Source organism: Channa argus, chromosome 10, assembly GCF_033026475.1.
Source record: "Channa argus isolate prfri chromosome 10, Channa argus male v1.0, whole genome shotgun sequence".
In the NCBI taxonomy this organism is placed as follows: Eukaryota; Metazoa; Chordata; class Actinopteri; order Anabantiformes; family Channidae; genus Channa; species Channa argus.
In genome coordinates, this window is record NC_090206.1 from 4,815,196 (window position 1) to 4,828,623 (window position 13,428).

The 13,428-nt window shown below is 41.8% G+C and overlaps 1 protein-coding gene across 2 annotated transcripts; it reads left to right on the forward strand.

Annotated features, from left to right (window-relative positions):
- The first annotated feature begins 6,030 nt into the window (after positions 1–6,030).
- On the forward strand, positions 6,031–12,929 carry slitrk4 (SLIT and NTRK-like family, member 4). Of its 2 annotated transcripts, XM_067519137.1 has the most exons (3): positions 6,031–7,422; positions 8,198–10,733; positions 11,335–12,929. In XM_067519137.1, the coding sequence occupies exons 2-3, from the start codon at positions 8,240–8,242 to the stop codon at positions 11,340–11,342; spliced, it is 2,502 nt and encodes an 833-aa protein (XP_067375238.1). In that variant the 5' UTR covers positions 6,031–7,422; positions 8,198–8,239; the 3' UTR covers positions 11,343–12,929. The 2 variants fall into 2 exon arrangements, with proteins under 2 accessions (XP_067375238.1, XP_067375237.1); XM_067519136.1 differs by having other exon boundaries at positions 8,198–12,929.
- The last annotated feature ends 499 nt before the right edge of the window (positions 12,930–13,428 follow it).

The window sequence follows — 13,428 nt, forward strand, 5'->3', positions numbered from 1 at the left end:
AGTAATTGCTTATACAACAAATTTTAACTACTATATTTGGTAAGGTTGATTTTGGAGCATGTGCACTTTAGGTTATGCCTTTATGTATGAGGGGTTCGAAGGAGTGTTGAAGGAAGTTTTATTTAACATTTTTCTTATGCTCAACAAATACCTTTATTCCTTTGAATAGTTCCAACACTAATACTAGTAGAGAGATATTCACTTCCAGTTTTTAGCAAACCCTTGACCTTCTAACTAGCCAAAAAAATTCAATTATTTCTGCTTGATTAGTTTTGCAGCATCCTTATTCATTGTGATTTGGTAATGACATAATATCTGAAGGGCCTGGCAGTGTGTAATAGAGCATAGCTGAGCAGGGAGAGGAAATGTTGGGCAAAATAGAGCTGATTTATTTTGAGCTAGTTCCAGCTTAAACTGCATAGCTTGATGTTTAAAACAAAAATAATTCAGATTTCCCAGCATGCAATATTTGAGACTTTCAACCCTCCATGTGTTGTCCAATGATACCATGGACATAAGTTGAGTTGACTTACATTTTTAAGGGCAACCATGGAAATAGATTTCTAATTTGAACCTACTTAAAACTAGTATCTATGCATTATTTATGTATGTTTATTGTTATTATGTTGGTTGGCCAACATTTGCATTGATACTAAATTCTTCGATGCGTGTATTTTCAGTAATGTATGCATGACTCGGAGTTTCACCGCGTATTCCAGCTGATTTGATTATCGTGCTTAGTTATCAATAATTATCACACCCATGGTTATGGTTCAGCAGCCCACCTAAGACCTATTAGTAGGCCAGCAGGTTTATTATCAATGTGTGTGCTAATTTGATGACATCTAGTGGTTTGAATCCAACAGCTAGTGTTGGGACACAACCTTTACACGAACCCTAACCCCAAATAATTTCTGTCCGTAAATATTCGAATTTGAACCAATGACAACAAATTCCTTGCACATGACAACCACCTGCTGTACCTACTACCAGATAGCGCAGGGACCTCCTAACCATATGTGTTGGCTGATAGGAATAGATGATGGATTGATACATGCTGTTTTAGGCAATTAGAATGAAACAAAAGATTTTAACATTATACTTAGGATTCATTTCTGAATATATGATACTTTAAATGGATTGAATGCCTGAGGCTGACTGCCTGAGAGAAAGAAAATGAGACCGTACTAATAATTGTGGATTTTGGTCATTTCATGGGATTTTCGGAATAGTAGTCTTACTTCTTTTTTCCACAGGGTGAAATTTAACATTTACACTACATTTAGCAGATGTTTTCATCCAAAGCACCTGACATGTAAGGAAAACACACAAGGGCAACATGGGGTTCAGCATGTCGCTTTCTTGAAACTTTGACATGTGTTCAGGATGAACTAGGAATCAAACCTTAGTTGCAGCTAATGGAACCACTTTGTACTGTAATTAGTAGACAACATCTGTTGTTTAAAACTACAAAAGGTTTTGAGTCTTAAACATCGCACGCTTACAGAACTTCATCTTCAACTTATTCAACTTACCGTTGCAAGTTAGAATTGATATTTATTTTATAGGTTCTAACAATAATTACAAGTTCTAACAATATAAACTAGTAAGTAAAATTCAGATATTTTTGTGAAATTAAAAAATGTCGTTTCTTGACAATGTTCCCATATGACTGTAAGTGTAAAGTAAGATACAGTCTAATCCAGCCACAATGTCATGATAGTAAGTTGGATTTTACAATATGTGATTATCACTAGCTTTTGAGTATTTGGAGAGAGAAGAGTACTTTTTACTCATACAGTCCTTCAATTCAGTTTTGAGATACAAAAGAATTAGACAAATACTGTACTTTTTTTTTTTTTTAGTCACTAATTGCTTTCTAGGTTGGAGCATTGATACAAACTGATACAAACTCAAAATCATTAAATAAAACCTAAAGCACTATTACAAATCGCCAGGGGAACATTGTCATCTATAGTGCAATGTATAATTAGAATTAATTACACACTTATTTTTCAATTATTATAAAACATACATTGTGCTGAAATGTGCTGGGAAATTTTACTTTCTGAGTGTTTACATTTGTATTTTTCCTTTATTCATTTATTGACAAGGGCAATGCATGATGATTGCATTTCTTAAAATGTGCCTGAGTTAGCCAAAAAGTAAAATTATAACTGTAGACCTTGAGCATGGACATATCAAAAATGCAAGTTACAGATCTCAATTACAAAAGAATACAGTTTGATACAAAGATTTCAAGCTAAAGATTCTCAATGCAGATCATAAAAATCTAATACAAAAGATACATTTAAAATACTATACAACCCTGTCACTGACATTAGACACATTATTTTTTTTTTTTTACTCTTTTTGCATCATTGTTCACAATGAGCTTGTCAAACAGGAACACTGACCCTGCACACAGCTTTAGTTCCTATTGGTGCTCTAAATAATATTTTAAATAACACTTTCACCGAACCACTGACATCAGTGTTAAATTTACAGCTGCAAGCAGTCGAAAAAACCTGCCCATCATAACACTGCATCACATTCAGCTCATTTTTATTGCTTACATTAGACCTTCATAAACTGTAGACCAGGCCTCAGAGTGACACACTCCAGGCCTGTTTCTACTGGGAGCTTGTGTGACGTGTCTCAAACTGAGAGTAAATTCACAGTAGAATAATAGACTGTCATAGATGCCTCACACCCAGTGTGCCGCTTACTTTTCCATGCTTGTATAAGTCATGACAGTACAGGGTTTTACCTTAGAGTTGAAGTCAGAGATGTGCATGTACAAAAGCATCGGATTCTAACTGATCAGAGGCCCGTCTTCTATTAAACTGTGCACCAGGATAATAAGAAAGAAGAAACGATTATGAAAAATGAGGCTTTTACTATCATTGCTCTTGTTTTTATAGAAAAGGAGAAATTAAATGGCTTTGCATCCATATTAGTTTTGCATCATTGCTGCTGGCAAACAGCTGCAGCAGGACAACAGGTGTCAAACAGGCCAGTGTGTGTCACACAGCATCAGAATAAGATGAGCAAACCCAACACCTGAGCACCTGTCCTGTGAATGGAGTGCAGTTACGTTTGTGTCCAGATGAGGGCAACACATCAAACACTAAATCCTGAGCACAGAAAACATCCCCCAGTATTCACAGGGGCTACAAGGGGACACAACAAGAGCAAACGAGAGGTGCGACACATGAATGCCTTTCAACGCACATTAAAATGCTTTATTTTTATTCCAACAAACAGGATTAGAGCACATGAGATTCAAGGGTTTTCCAGTGTTTGGACACAGGAAGCAGTGTCTCAGCCACATGGCCAGACTACCAACGACAGCTGAGACGGAAGCAGAGCCTTTGCCAACTGTCTGGCTCATTCTCTAGTAGGCCTGCTTCCCTCAGGCCACTCACAGCCAGTGTAGGAACATGTCCAAGACTGTCAAATATCAGCACACTCTCACACACACACACACACTGAGGAGACTTGATGAGGAATGCTTGATTTGCTGTTTTCGTGCAGGTGGCTACGGTTGAGGCTGTTTATGCAGTACAAACGCAGCCACACCCCAGTTTGCATATGTTACTGTACACAGATCAATGCAGGAAGTAGGATTTTTTTTTGCCCCATAAGTACTGCACAATAAATTGAATTTCGAAAGCTGCTGGATTTGTCTGAGGGAGCCGTAATTGAACACTCCATCAAAACAACAAAGGGTCATTAATTAGCAGCTGCTTTGTGTGAGGGGGGATTGTATGAAAGGATGATATGACTGTAAAAGCATCAAAACTGCATTTATAAGTCACTATTCAGACATCCCACTCCCCGTAATGCATGTTGGCACAGTGGATTTTTGTCTGCGATCATTTGTCTGCCAGACACGAAATGAATACAGTTTAAGTAAACAAGGATGCATTATAGCAATTATGGATGCTAAAGAATATGAATTCCACCTGTTAATGGAAAAGTCACAAGGAGAAATGAAACAATGTTGTTTTAAAATCTGATAAATATAACATAGATTTAATATTTGCTAACAGGAAAAAAAAACAGTTCATAGTGTTGTGGCATTTGTCTTAATCTCAGTACAGCCTCCTACATGTTTGGAACAATTTTCTTTAATTGCCCTGATTGATCCACCAGGCATAGGTCCAGAAGCCTGAGAGGCCACGGCTTCTGTATGAAATAAAAATATTTTTGAAAGATGACACATGAGGAAAAAACAAAGACAAACGGACACAATTTGACTACAAAGAAAGGAAATTTGACCTAAAAAAAAGTAAAAAAAACCGATGGCACACTGTCGAAAAATAGAAAGCACATATTTAATCAAAATAAAAGTTACTACTACAATGAGAAGACTAAAGATAGAAATGTTCACTGAAAAAAAAGACACAAAACAACCAAATAAGAGTAGATACGCCCGATACCCTCCCTGATGCAAACCTTCCCAATGTCTACCGGGCTTGGGACCGGCACTGCATGGCTGGGGCTGGGGCTGGGCTGTTTGGGGTTAAGTGTCTTGCCCAGGGACACTTTGACATGTGGTCAGGAAGAGCAGGCTGCAAACCTCTGACCCTGTGGTTGGTAACGGTTAAGGTGCTAATTTATTAATTTTAGCCTGAGTAAATAGGCATCACTCTTTTTCATAACCTGGCAACCATTACTGTTATTGACGGCTTAATAATATGCAAATGTATAAAACATTAGTGCATTTTTTTATTAACTGTTGCTGTAATTGGTTACAACTTGTAAATCAGTTAAAAGTGCAGCCGAGAAATGTGCAGAAAACTGCACACACTCTGCTGCATTATAAATCATCTATAAAGTTACTAATAACTGCATCGAGTACAGTCATCGTCAGTTGTCTTCAGATAAAAGAGCTGGAAATACCAGACACCACCACCACCTCCACCACAACAACAACCACTGACATGCTGAGTGGTTGCTGTGAAATCCATACTTTGCCATCTTCTCTTTCTCCAGTCTGCTTTGTCTGTGCGTCACTTGGCTCCGCCACCTGTTGCAAGAGGAAACCAGAGGTGAGGCTTCCGGTGAGGCCGAGCATTGTCAGGTTTCAGGTCCGACTCCTCCCCCTTTCCACCCCCCCCCCCCCACCCCCGTCTCTCTCACGGGTGTCAGCTGGATGAAGAAGAGCGCGGGCACTGCGCCACCCCTGCCGCTCCGCTCAGCCCGGGACTCACCTCACATAGATCGACGACATTTCTACATTTACTGAACTTGGTAGAGAAATAACATTGGTAGCAGTGGTGTAACCAGACCGTAAAGCGAACCTCGTCGTCCTTCTCCATCCACCTTCTCTCTCTCATCTCCTCTGCGCTCTGTTTCCTCCTGCACAAACACACAAAACAGGAGGAAAATATGAGAACAGCACACGGCTCTGATTGACTGATTTCCCACATCTCTCTCGGTTCTTCCCCCCTATCGCAACCCGCCTGACTGCAGCACTCTTGAATAATAACCCCCTCTCCTCCTCCTTTCCTTTCACTTCCCCGCTCTCTCTCTCTCTCTCTCTCTCTCTCGTCTACTTAAAATGCCGCTCACAGGCGCGCTCCCGTGCCCGGTTTTAAACTCTCTCTCTCTCTCTCCGCGATCCAACGCGTTCTATCCGTGTCGCGCAAGTCAAGCTCAATGCGACGATTTGGCAGGTAACGCATTGAATATGCCCCCCCCCCCATCACAAACACTCCTCCTCGCCTTTGATCTTTATCCCGTTGGAGGTTACACTGGTGGAAAAAAAAACAGGTGAGAGCCCACTTGTAGTTATTAAAAAAAGGATCAATATTGGAGCGTAATAAATATAAAAACACAGTCATTAACGTGTGCGCCAAAAACAACACTTTCAAGGTCTCAAGTTTTTTTATTTTTCAGTCTTTTCTTTTCATTTTCGGTCTATGTGAGAGCCCCCCCTACCTTCCGTTGTCTCTCTCTCTCTCTCCCTCCCCCTCCCTTCCTCCCTCCCTGCTCCTGCCTCTCTACATCTCTGCATTCTCCTCCTTTAGTCGTGTGGGAAGCTCAGTGAATGCGGCTGCAGAAGGAGCCAGCATACTTATGCGCCTGACACGGATACTGTTCTGTCTTACAGCAGGAGGGGGGGGGGAACACAAGCTTTCTTTCCTCTCCTTTAACTCCTCCACCGCTACAATTTCCTCCAACTGGATTTTTTTTTCATCTTAAAAGCAAAAAAGAAAAGAAAAAAAGCCTCCACATCTCTATCCAAGTGAATATTGACTCCATTTTCTCTGGAGCGATGGGAGCCACAGAGAGCGCGGAGTTTCCAGATCCCCACTTGCACCGCAGCGGACTGAAGGCTTAATAACTGCATTATTCATTTTTACGCACCGGTTTCTTTTGTCCTGACTTTTCTCTCTTGTTTCTCTCGGTGCTTTTCCGCTTTTTGTTTATCTGATAGAGGAGCTTCGATGTCAACACAACCTTTCTTCTTCATTTTTTTTCCTCTTCTTTTATTCCGTCTGATTTTATAAAGACTGAGCTCGGCATCTCTGCCATTCCCTGCAAAAAAACTGATCCGCAAGGGGGAAAAAAATAACAGTTTTGCACGGGCTCTGAGTAAAGGACTGGATTTATGTTGTCAGAATGGAAAACAAAAAAAAGATCCAACAAACCTGATTGGAGCGTTTTTGGCCGCTTTTGCCCTCAGAAACATTCTCCCGATGCGCAACTTCGCTCGAAACAAACCAGCATTTATTCTTTGGATCGTTAGGGGTTGCTGAGCCGAGCTGAATTCAGACGCACAGTGTGGGCCACCCTCTGTCACTCATTTTTCTTCGTCTCCCATTTCTCTGAAAAAAGAAATAAATAAGAATAAACTTCAAGAATGACGGACTTATTTCACCGCATCACCCACCGCCTTGCGCCTTTTTTCACGCCTTGGAGTCGCCGGACGCGTCGTCAAGATCTGTAAAAGCTGTCTGCCTCTCCCTTAATCTCTCTCTCTCTCCCTCCTATTCTGTTTTACCTCTCTCTCTCTCTTTTCTCTCTGTCTCTCTCTATGCCTCCTGCAACCAAATGAATGCTTTCCCATGGAGGTAGTACAATCACCTTGGGGACAAAACGAGCAGAGGGGTGATTTTTCCAAGCAAGAGGAGCCCGTCAGCAAGAGACGTTTCGGGTGAAATCGGAGTCTCACCCCACCAGTCCTCTCTGTCCCTCATCCCCGCTGCACACCCCCTCCGCCTCCAGCGTGCTTGGCTGGGGTTGATATACAGTAGAGCCTACATGGGGAAATAGGGGCTTGTTGCGCCCTATAACTGTCTGCGTTTTACTTGAGCTGGGAGGACCGTTTGCGCACGTCTCCATCCATGTCTCACCAATGCTGTCCCGTGTCTCCAGAGGGAGCCGCATTCATCACCGCCTCAGCTTTGGGTAAGTCTGATTCATTTAGATTTCCCCCATGTTCTTTTCAAACATTATTTTTTTTTAGATTTAAGGATCATTTTTTTTATTTTCTTCCTTTTGGTGACTGGTGAGAAACATGCTTCCTGTGTGATAAATGCCCGCTGCCCAAACCCTCTCAATGTGTTAGTAATGGGCACAGTCCCAATTTGTCCTCTCCTCTGGCTCTCACAGTTGCTTTCCTTAATAACCTGAATGTGCTGCTTAGAGCTGCTGCTACTGCTGCCGGCTTCAAATAAGACCCCATGAAAAAGGGAACTGCAGTCCTTTGACTTTGATTATTCTCACTGTGCTGAGATGAAGAACAACACAGTTATTCTGCTGTCTTAGACGTTTAACAAGACTATGTTTCATGCTTCGGATATGACAGTAAGATGCGGAGTTGTGCAGCAGTTCACGGATTTGAGTGATTTCTAGAGCATGTGGCACTTTAGATCTAATCTGCCTCAAACCTTTCCATGTCCATACATTTGTGTAAATCATTGTTTGCACACACTCCAGTGATTTTGATAAACAATTGCAAATGTTTATTATAACAATTTAAAATGTGCATAATAAATCCATAATGTGTTTTAATAAAGTGTCAAAACAGATTAAACAGGAGAATTGCTGTGTAATAAGTATCAACTATGCATTTTGATGGCTTGCTTTCTGTAGGTGTGTGTCTGTCTGTGCTTTTTCTGCACATCTGTCTCTGAATGCTTGTGCATGCACTTGTCTTTTCATTATTGTTTTTTCTCCAAAGGTTACTAAATGGTTTTCTGGGGGAGGATTTCTAACCGACGAGATGCTGCTCGTACTCCTGCTGGCAGCCTTTTCTTCCTCCATCTCCAGCTCTCTCTCCTCCTCCCTCTCCTCCCCCTCCATATCGGACGGACCCCCGATGGCAGACCCGTCCACCTCGGACTTGATGGCCGAGACCTGCAGCGCCTGCTCCTGTATGTCGGTGGAGATCGTACTGTATGTCAACTGCGAGAAGGTCACTGTCTACCGACCCACGCAGCTCATCCCGCCGGCCTCGTCTCTGTACCACCTGAACTTCCAGAACAACTTCTTAATCATACTCTACCCAAACTCGTTCCTCAATTTCACCCACGCTGTGTCACTTCAGCTGGGGAACAACAAATTGCAGAACATCGAAGGTGGAGCATTCATGGGGATGAGCGCCTTGAAGCAGCTGCACCTGAACAATAATGAGTTAAAGGTGCTGCGAGCGGACACCTTCCTAGGCATAGAAAACTTGGAATACCTTCAGGCTGATTACAATTTGATAAAATACATTGAAAAGGGTGCTTTTAATAAACTGCACAAGTTGAAAGTGCTCATCCTAAATGATAATCTCATACAGGCACTTCCTGACAACATATTTCGCTTTGCTTCACTCACACACCTGGATATAAGGGGGAACAGGATCCAGAAGCTTCCCTATTTGGGGGTTCTGGAGCATATAGGGCGCATTGTAGAGCTGCAGCTGGACGACAACCCCTGGAATTGTACCTGTGATTTAGCACCCCTCAAGGCATGGCTTGAAAACATGCCCTATAATATTTTTATCGGTGAGGCCATTTGTGAAACCCCAAGTGACTTGTATGGGAGGCTCCTGAAAGAGACCAACAGACAGGAGCTTTGTCCCATGGGAACAGGAAGTGACTTTATGCCACCTGCACTGCCCGAAAATGGGCAGTTTCCCTCCAAAATGTCCCCGACCACTGTGGCTCCCTTAGCCACAAAAGCGCCAAAAACCACTGACTCGTCGAAAATTTACGGTAATGGTATTGTAGCTGGTTTGTCCCCATTTGGAAGAAATAGCCAAATTGTTTCCTTTCAAACACGGACCCCTCCACTGCTGTGCCCACAGCCCTGCAGCTGTAAAGCTCACCCCTCCGACTTTGGCATTAGTGTCAGCTGTCAGGAGAGGAATATTAAAAATCTAGCCGATCTCATTCCCAAACCCCCAAATGCCAAGAAACTTCACCTGAGTGGGAATTACATCCGTGACATAAGCCCGACTGATTTCCAAGGGTTTGAGGGCTTAGATTTGCTACATCTTGGCAGCAATCAAATCGTCATAGTCCAGAAAGGTGTGTTTGCTAACCTGACTAACCTTAGGAGACTGTATCTGAACGGAAACCAGCTTGAACAGTTGCACCCTGAGATGTTTTTAGGCCTCACAAACCTGCAGTACCTGTATTTGGAATACAATGCCATAAAAGAAATATTAGCAGGCACATTTGACTCAATGCCGAATCTACAGCTTCTGTATCTCAACAATAATGTTCTGCGGAGTCTCCCCGCCTATGTGTTTGCCGGTGTCTCTTTAGCCAGACTGAATCTGAAAAACAACCACTTCATGACCTTGCCAGTGAGTGGTGTATTGGACCAGCTGCGGTCATTGACCCAGATAGACCTGGAAGGGAACCCGTGGGAGTGTTCCTGCGATCTGGTCGCCCTCAAACTCTGGCTAGAGAAGCTAAGTGATGGAGTGGCTGCCAAAGAGGTGAAATGTGCCTCCCCTGTGCAGTTCGCCAACATTGAGCTGCGCCTCTTGAAAAATGAGATTCTTTGTCCTAAGCTCGTTGCGAGGCCTCCGTTTATTTTCACTAGCGCCACCCCTGTATTGACCTCGGTGTCACCTGCTGGAGTTGGCAAAGCCCCACCCGGAGGGCCTGTGCCTCTTTCAATTATGATCCTGAGCATCTTAGTAGTGCTTATCCTTACTGTGTTTGTGGCCTTCTGCCTTTTAGTCTTTGTCCTGAGGCGGAATAAAAAACCAGTGGGCCGACAGGAAGGTCTGGGTAATCAGGAGTGTGGCTCCATGTCACTGCAGCTCCGGCGACACAGCCACAAATCAGGCAAAAAAGGCTCCATCCCAGGAGACGACCTGGGAGGGGAGACATTCATCCCCCAGACAATCGAGCACATTGGCAAGAGCCACACCTGCGGGATTGGACGTTCCTCCGACTTGGATGCTGGGTTTAAGTTTGCAGACTCACAAAGGCAGAAAATCATCCTGCGAAACAGCGCAGACAAGGATAAAGACTCACTTTCCACTCTGGAACGCAACAAACGCCTCAGCACCATCGACGAACTGGAGGAGTTCCTCCCCAACCGAGAGCCCAGCATTTTCATCCAAAACTTCCTGGACAGCAAAAGAGATTTCAACAGTATAGGGATGGGCGGTTATGAAATACGCTACCCAGAGAAAACGCTGGATAAAAAGATGAAGAAGTCGTCGCTGATAGGCGGGAACCACAGTAAGATCGTGGTGGAGCAGAGAAAAAGTGAGTATTATGAGCTAAAAGCCAAGCTCCAAGGAACGCCTGATTACCTGCAGGTGCTCGAGGAGCAGACTGCACTGAGTAAAATGTAGGGATTGTTGTGTTTGATTTAGTGCATTGATCACACGTACACTACATACACAAGCAGGCAGACAGACAGGTTCTCTGCTTCTTTCGTCCTCATCAGCCACACACAGTCAAACGCCCGAGATCTCTTGCTTTCTGTTCTCATCTGTCTCTCTCTCTCTTTCTCTGCACACTTACACACACACACACACACACACACACACACACACACACACACACACACACACAGCAAAAAAGTGCCTTCTGGAAATCCTTAATGACCAATGCAGATGGACAAAATGGCTCCACACTACAAAGCTATTACTAGAATCAGCGTGGATGTATTTCACAGTAAAAGACCTTTTGGATTATCCATGCCACTATATGTATGAATCCCACATAAATACCACAGGACACCCTAAAACACAACCAGACAGTCATGCTATTTTTTTTGCTGCTATTAAAATGGGTACTTATCTTCTTCTTTTTTGTTGTTCTTGTTCTTTGTTTTCCTCCCCCTTTTCCAACCAAATCAAAGGGTGGTGAAGACAGTGCTTGAGAATATATACCTCGCCTCGTCTTCAACCCTCAATTTAAAAAAAAAATGGGAAAAAAGGAAAAGGAGGGAGCTCTGGTTGTTGTTCTTTTGCTCTGGAAAGTATCCGAAATCACTACTTCGGGGATGAGATTAAGAGATCGGTGACTTCATGGATGCTACTTTGCTTTTTTTTTTTTTTTTTTTTTTTCTAATTTTAATTTGCGGGGATATCTGTTTGATCTTGAGGGAAGCTCTCTGGAGTCGGCTGCAGACTCTCTGCCATCTTGTGCGGATTACACACCAGTAGCAGTACACCTGCTCCTTGCCTGGGAGACTAAACAGCTCCTGTTTTCCATTCGCGGGAATTGGAGGCACAGCGAAACTCTTTTGGGGAATGATTTTATGACTTGTTTTCTTTGTGTAAAGAGCCATGTTAAATATAGTGTCTTCTGAATGGAGTTGTGTTTCTCTTCAAAATTGCTACTTACAGTAAACTGTATGTTTTGGGTGAAATCTAATGGCACATACACTGTCAGAGGACGTTCTTTCTGAAAAATGGAAAAAAAAAAAAAAACTAGGATAAAAACTACAAAGCTGCTTGCCATGTAAGCGTAACCTGGAATTTATTTTGTAAGTCTTACATTATTTGTATCTGTGGGACTGGTTTGTAAATTACAAGGAAAGACCAACATCCACATATGCACACACACACACACACACAAATACACACACATACCGTATGACGGAGCATCATCATCATCAAGAGACTATAAGCCAGAATTGTCAAACAAACAGCTAATATTCAATCAGTGAACCACCTCCCCTTGTCAGCTCTTAATTCGTAGTAAAAAAAAAATTAACTACATAGTTAATTTATTTTTCTATGCAGGATTATTTAAAGAGTTATTGGTATTATTTAAAAAAAAAGAATAATACAGAAAGAGAGCAAAGGACTTGATAGAAAGGGATTATTCAGGTCACCAAATGTGATTGGTGAGTCGATTTCAAGGGTTTTGGTTTCTCTCAGTTTGCTGAAGAATTCGACCCTAGCTGGACGAGGGTTGTGAAATGTGATCTGTGCTGTTTCCTTTTTTATTGTGTCGCACGGCAAGCTGAGGCCTGATAGAGTATGTGCAGTTTTCAACAGTTTCCTTATTCTTATATCTCCCACAGTATCTTGTAAAAGGTTTCCTATTAACATTATGCAACCAAAATAAATGTGCATTAAACTTGATATGGTTCTGGAATTGTTGTGGTGGGAATGGAGGCATTGGCGCAGATAGGATAGCTATGAATTAAGGCTCTAAATTGTCATATTTGGACAGAATCATATCAAAATAAACAACCATGTGCAATATTAGTAAAAAAAAAAAAAAAAAAAAACTCAGTCACAATGGCTTCAAATAATTTGTTTTTTTAAATTCATTGAGTTTGAGGTTATCTTGTCAGGACAGGTTCTACTTCAAAATGATTTTACAACTCTATCCAGTCCTTATTTAAAAAGTATTGTTAAGTTAAAACTATGAGTGTTTATTGACATTACAAATGAGTAGAATGTATCTTGGAAAGTATAATAAATACAATTTTCTATCGGTCGTAAATCTCATGTATATTGGTTAATTTTTTCTTGTATAATCATGTTTAAATCAAGGTATTAAATTCAGCACCTATTTGCACTGTGTCCCCCCATTTTTGTTTTTCTTTATTTTTTTTTTTTTTGTTTCATCTATATTCTGTCAGCTTTTCAAGGCTTCTTTGAGTAAAAAAAAAAAGACGTGCACTGAAACTGCCAGCTCCTTTAAATTCTGCTTTGAGTTCTTCGCAGAACAACTTGGATTGTCTGACAGCTTAGTGTTGGACAGACTGCAGCGCAAGTGACAGCATGTTATACTTGTTTTGTTCATGTACAAACACTGCCTGCCCTACAAGCATAATGTAAATGTGCTTAGTCCGTTGAGTTTTCGAGGAAACCGGCCGTGGAAGCTATGAAACTACAACCCCAAGTCCAAAAAAGTTGGGCGATGCAATGATTTGCAAATCTCATCAACCCATATTTTGTTCACAATAGAACATAAACAACATATCAAATGTTGA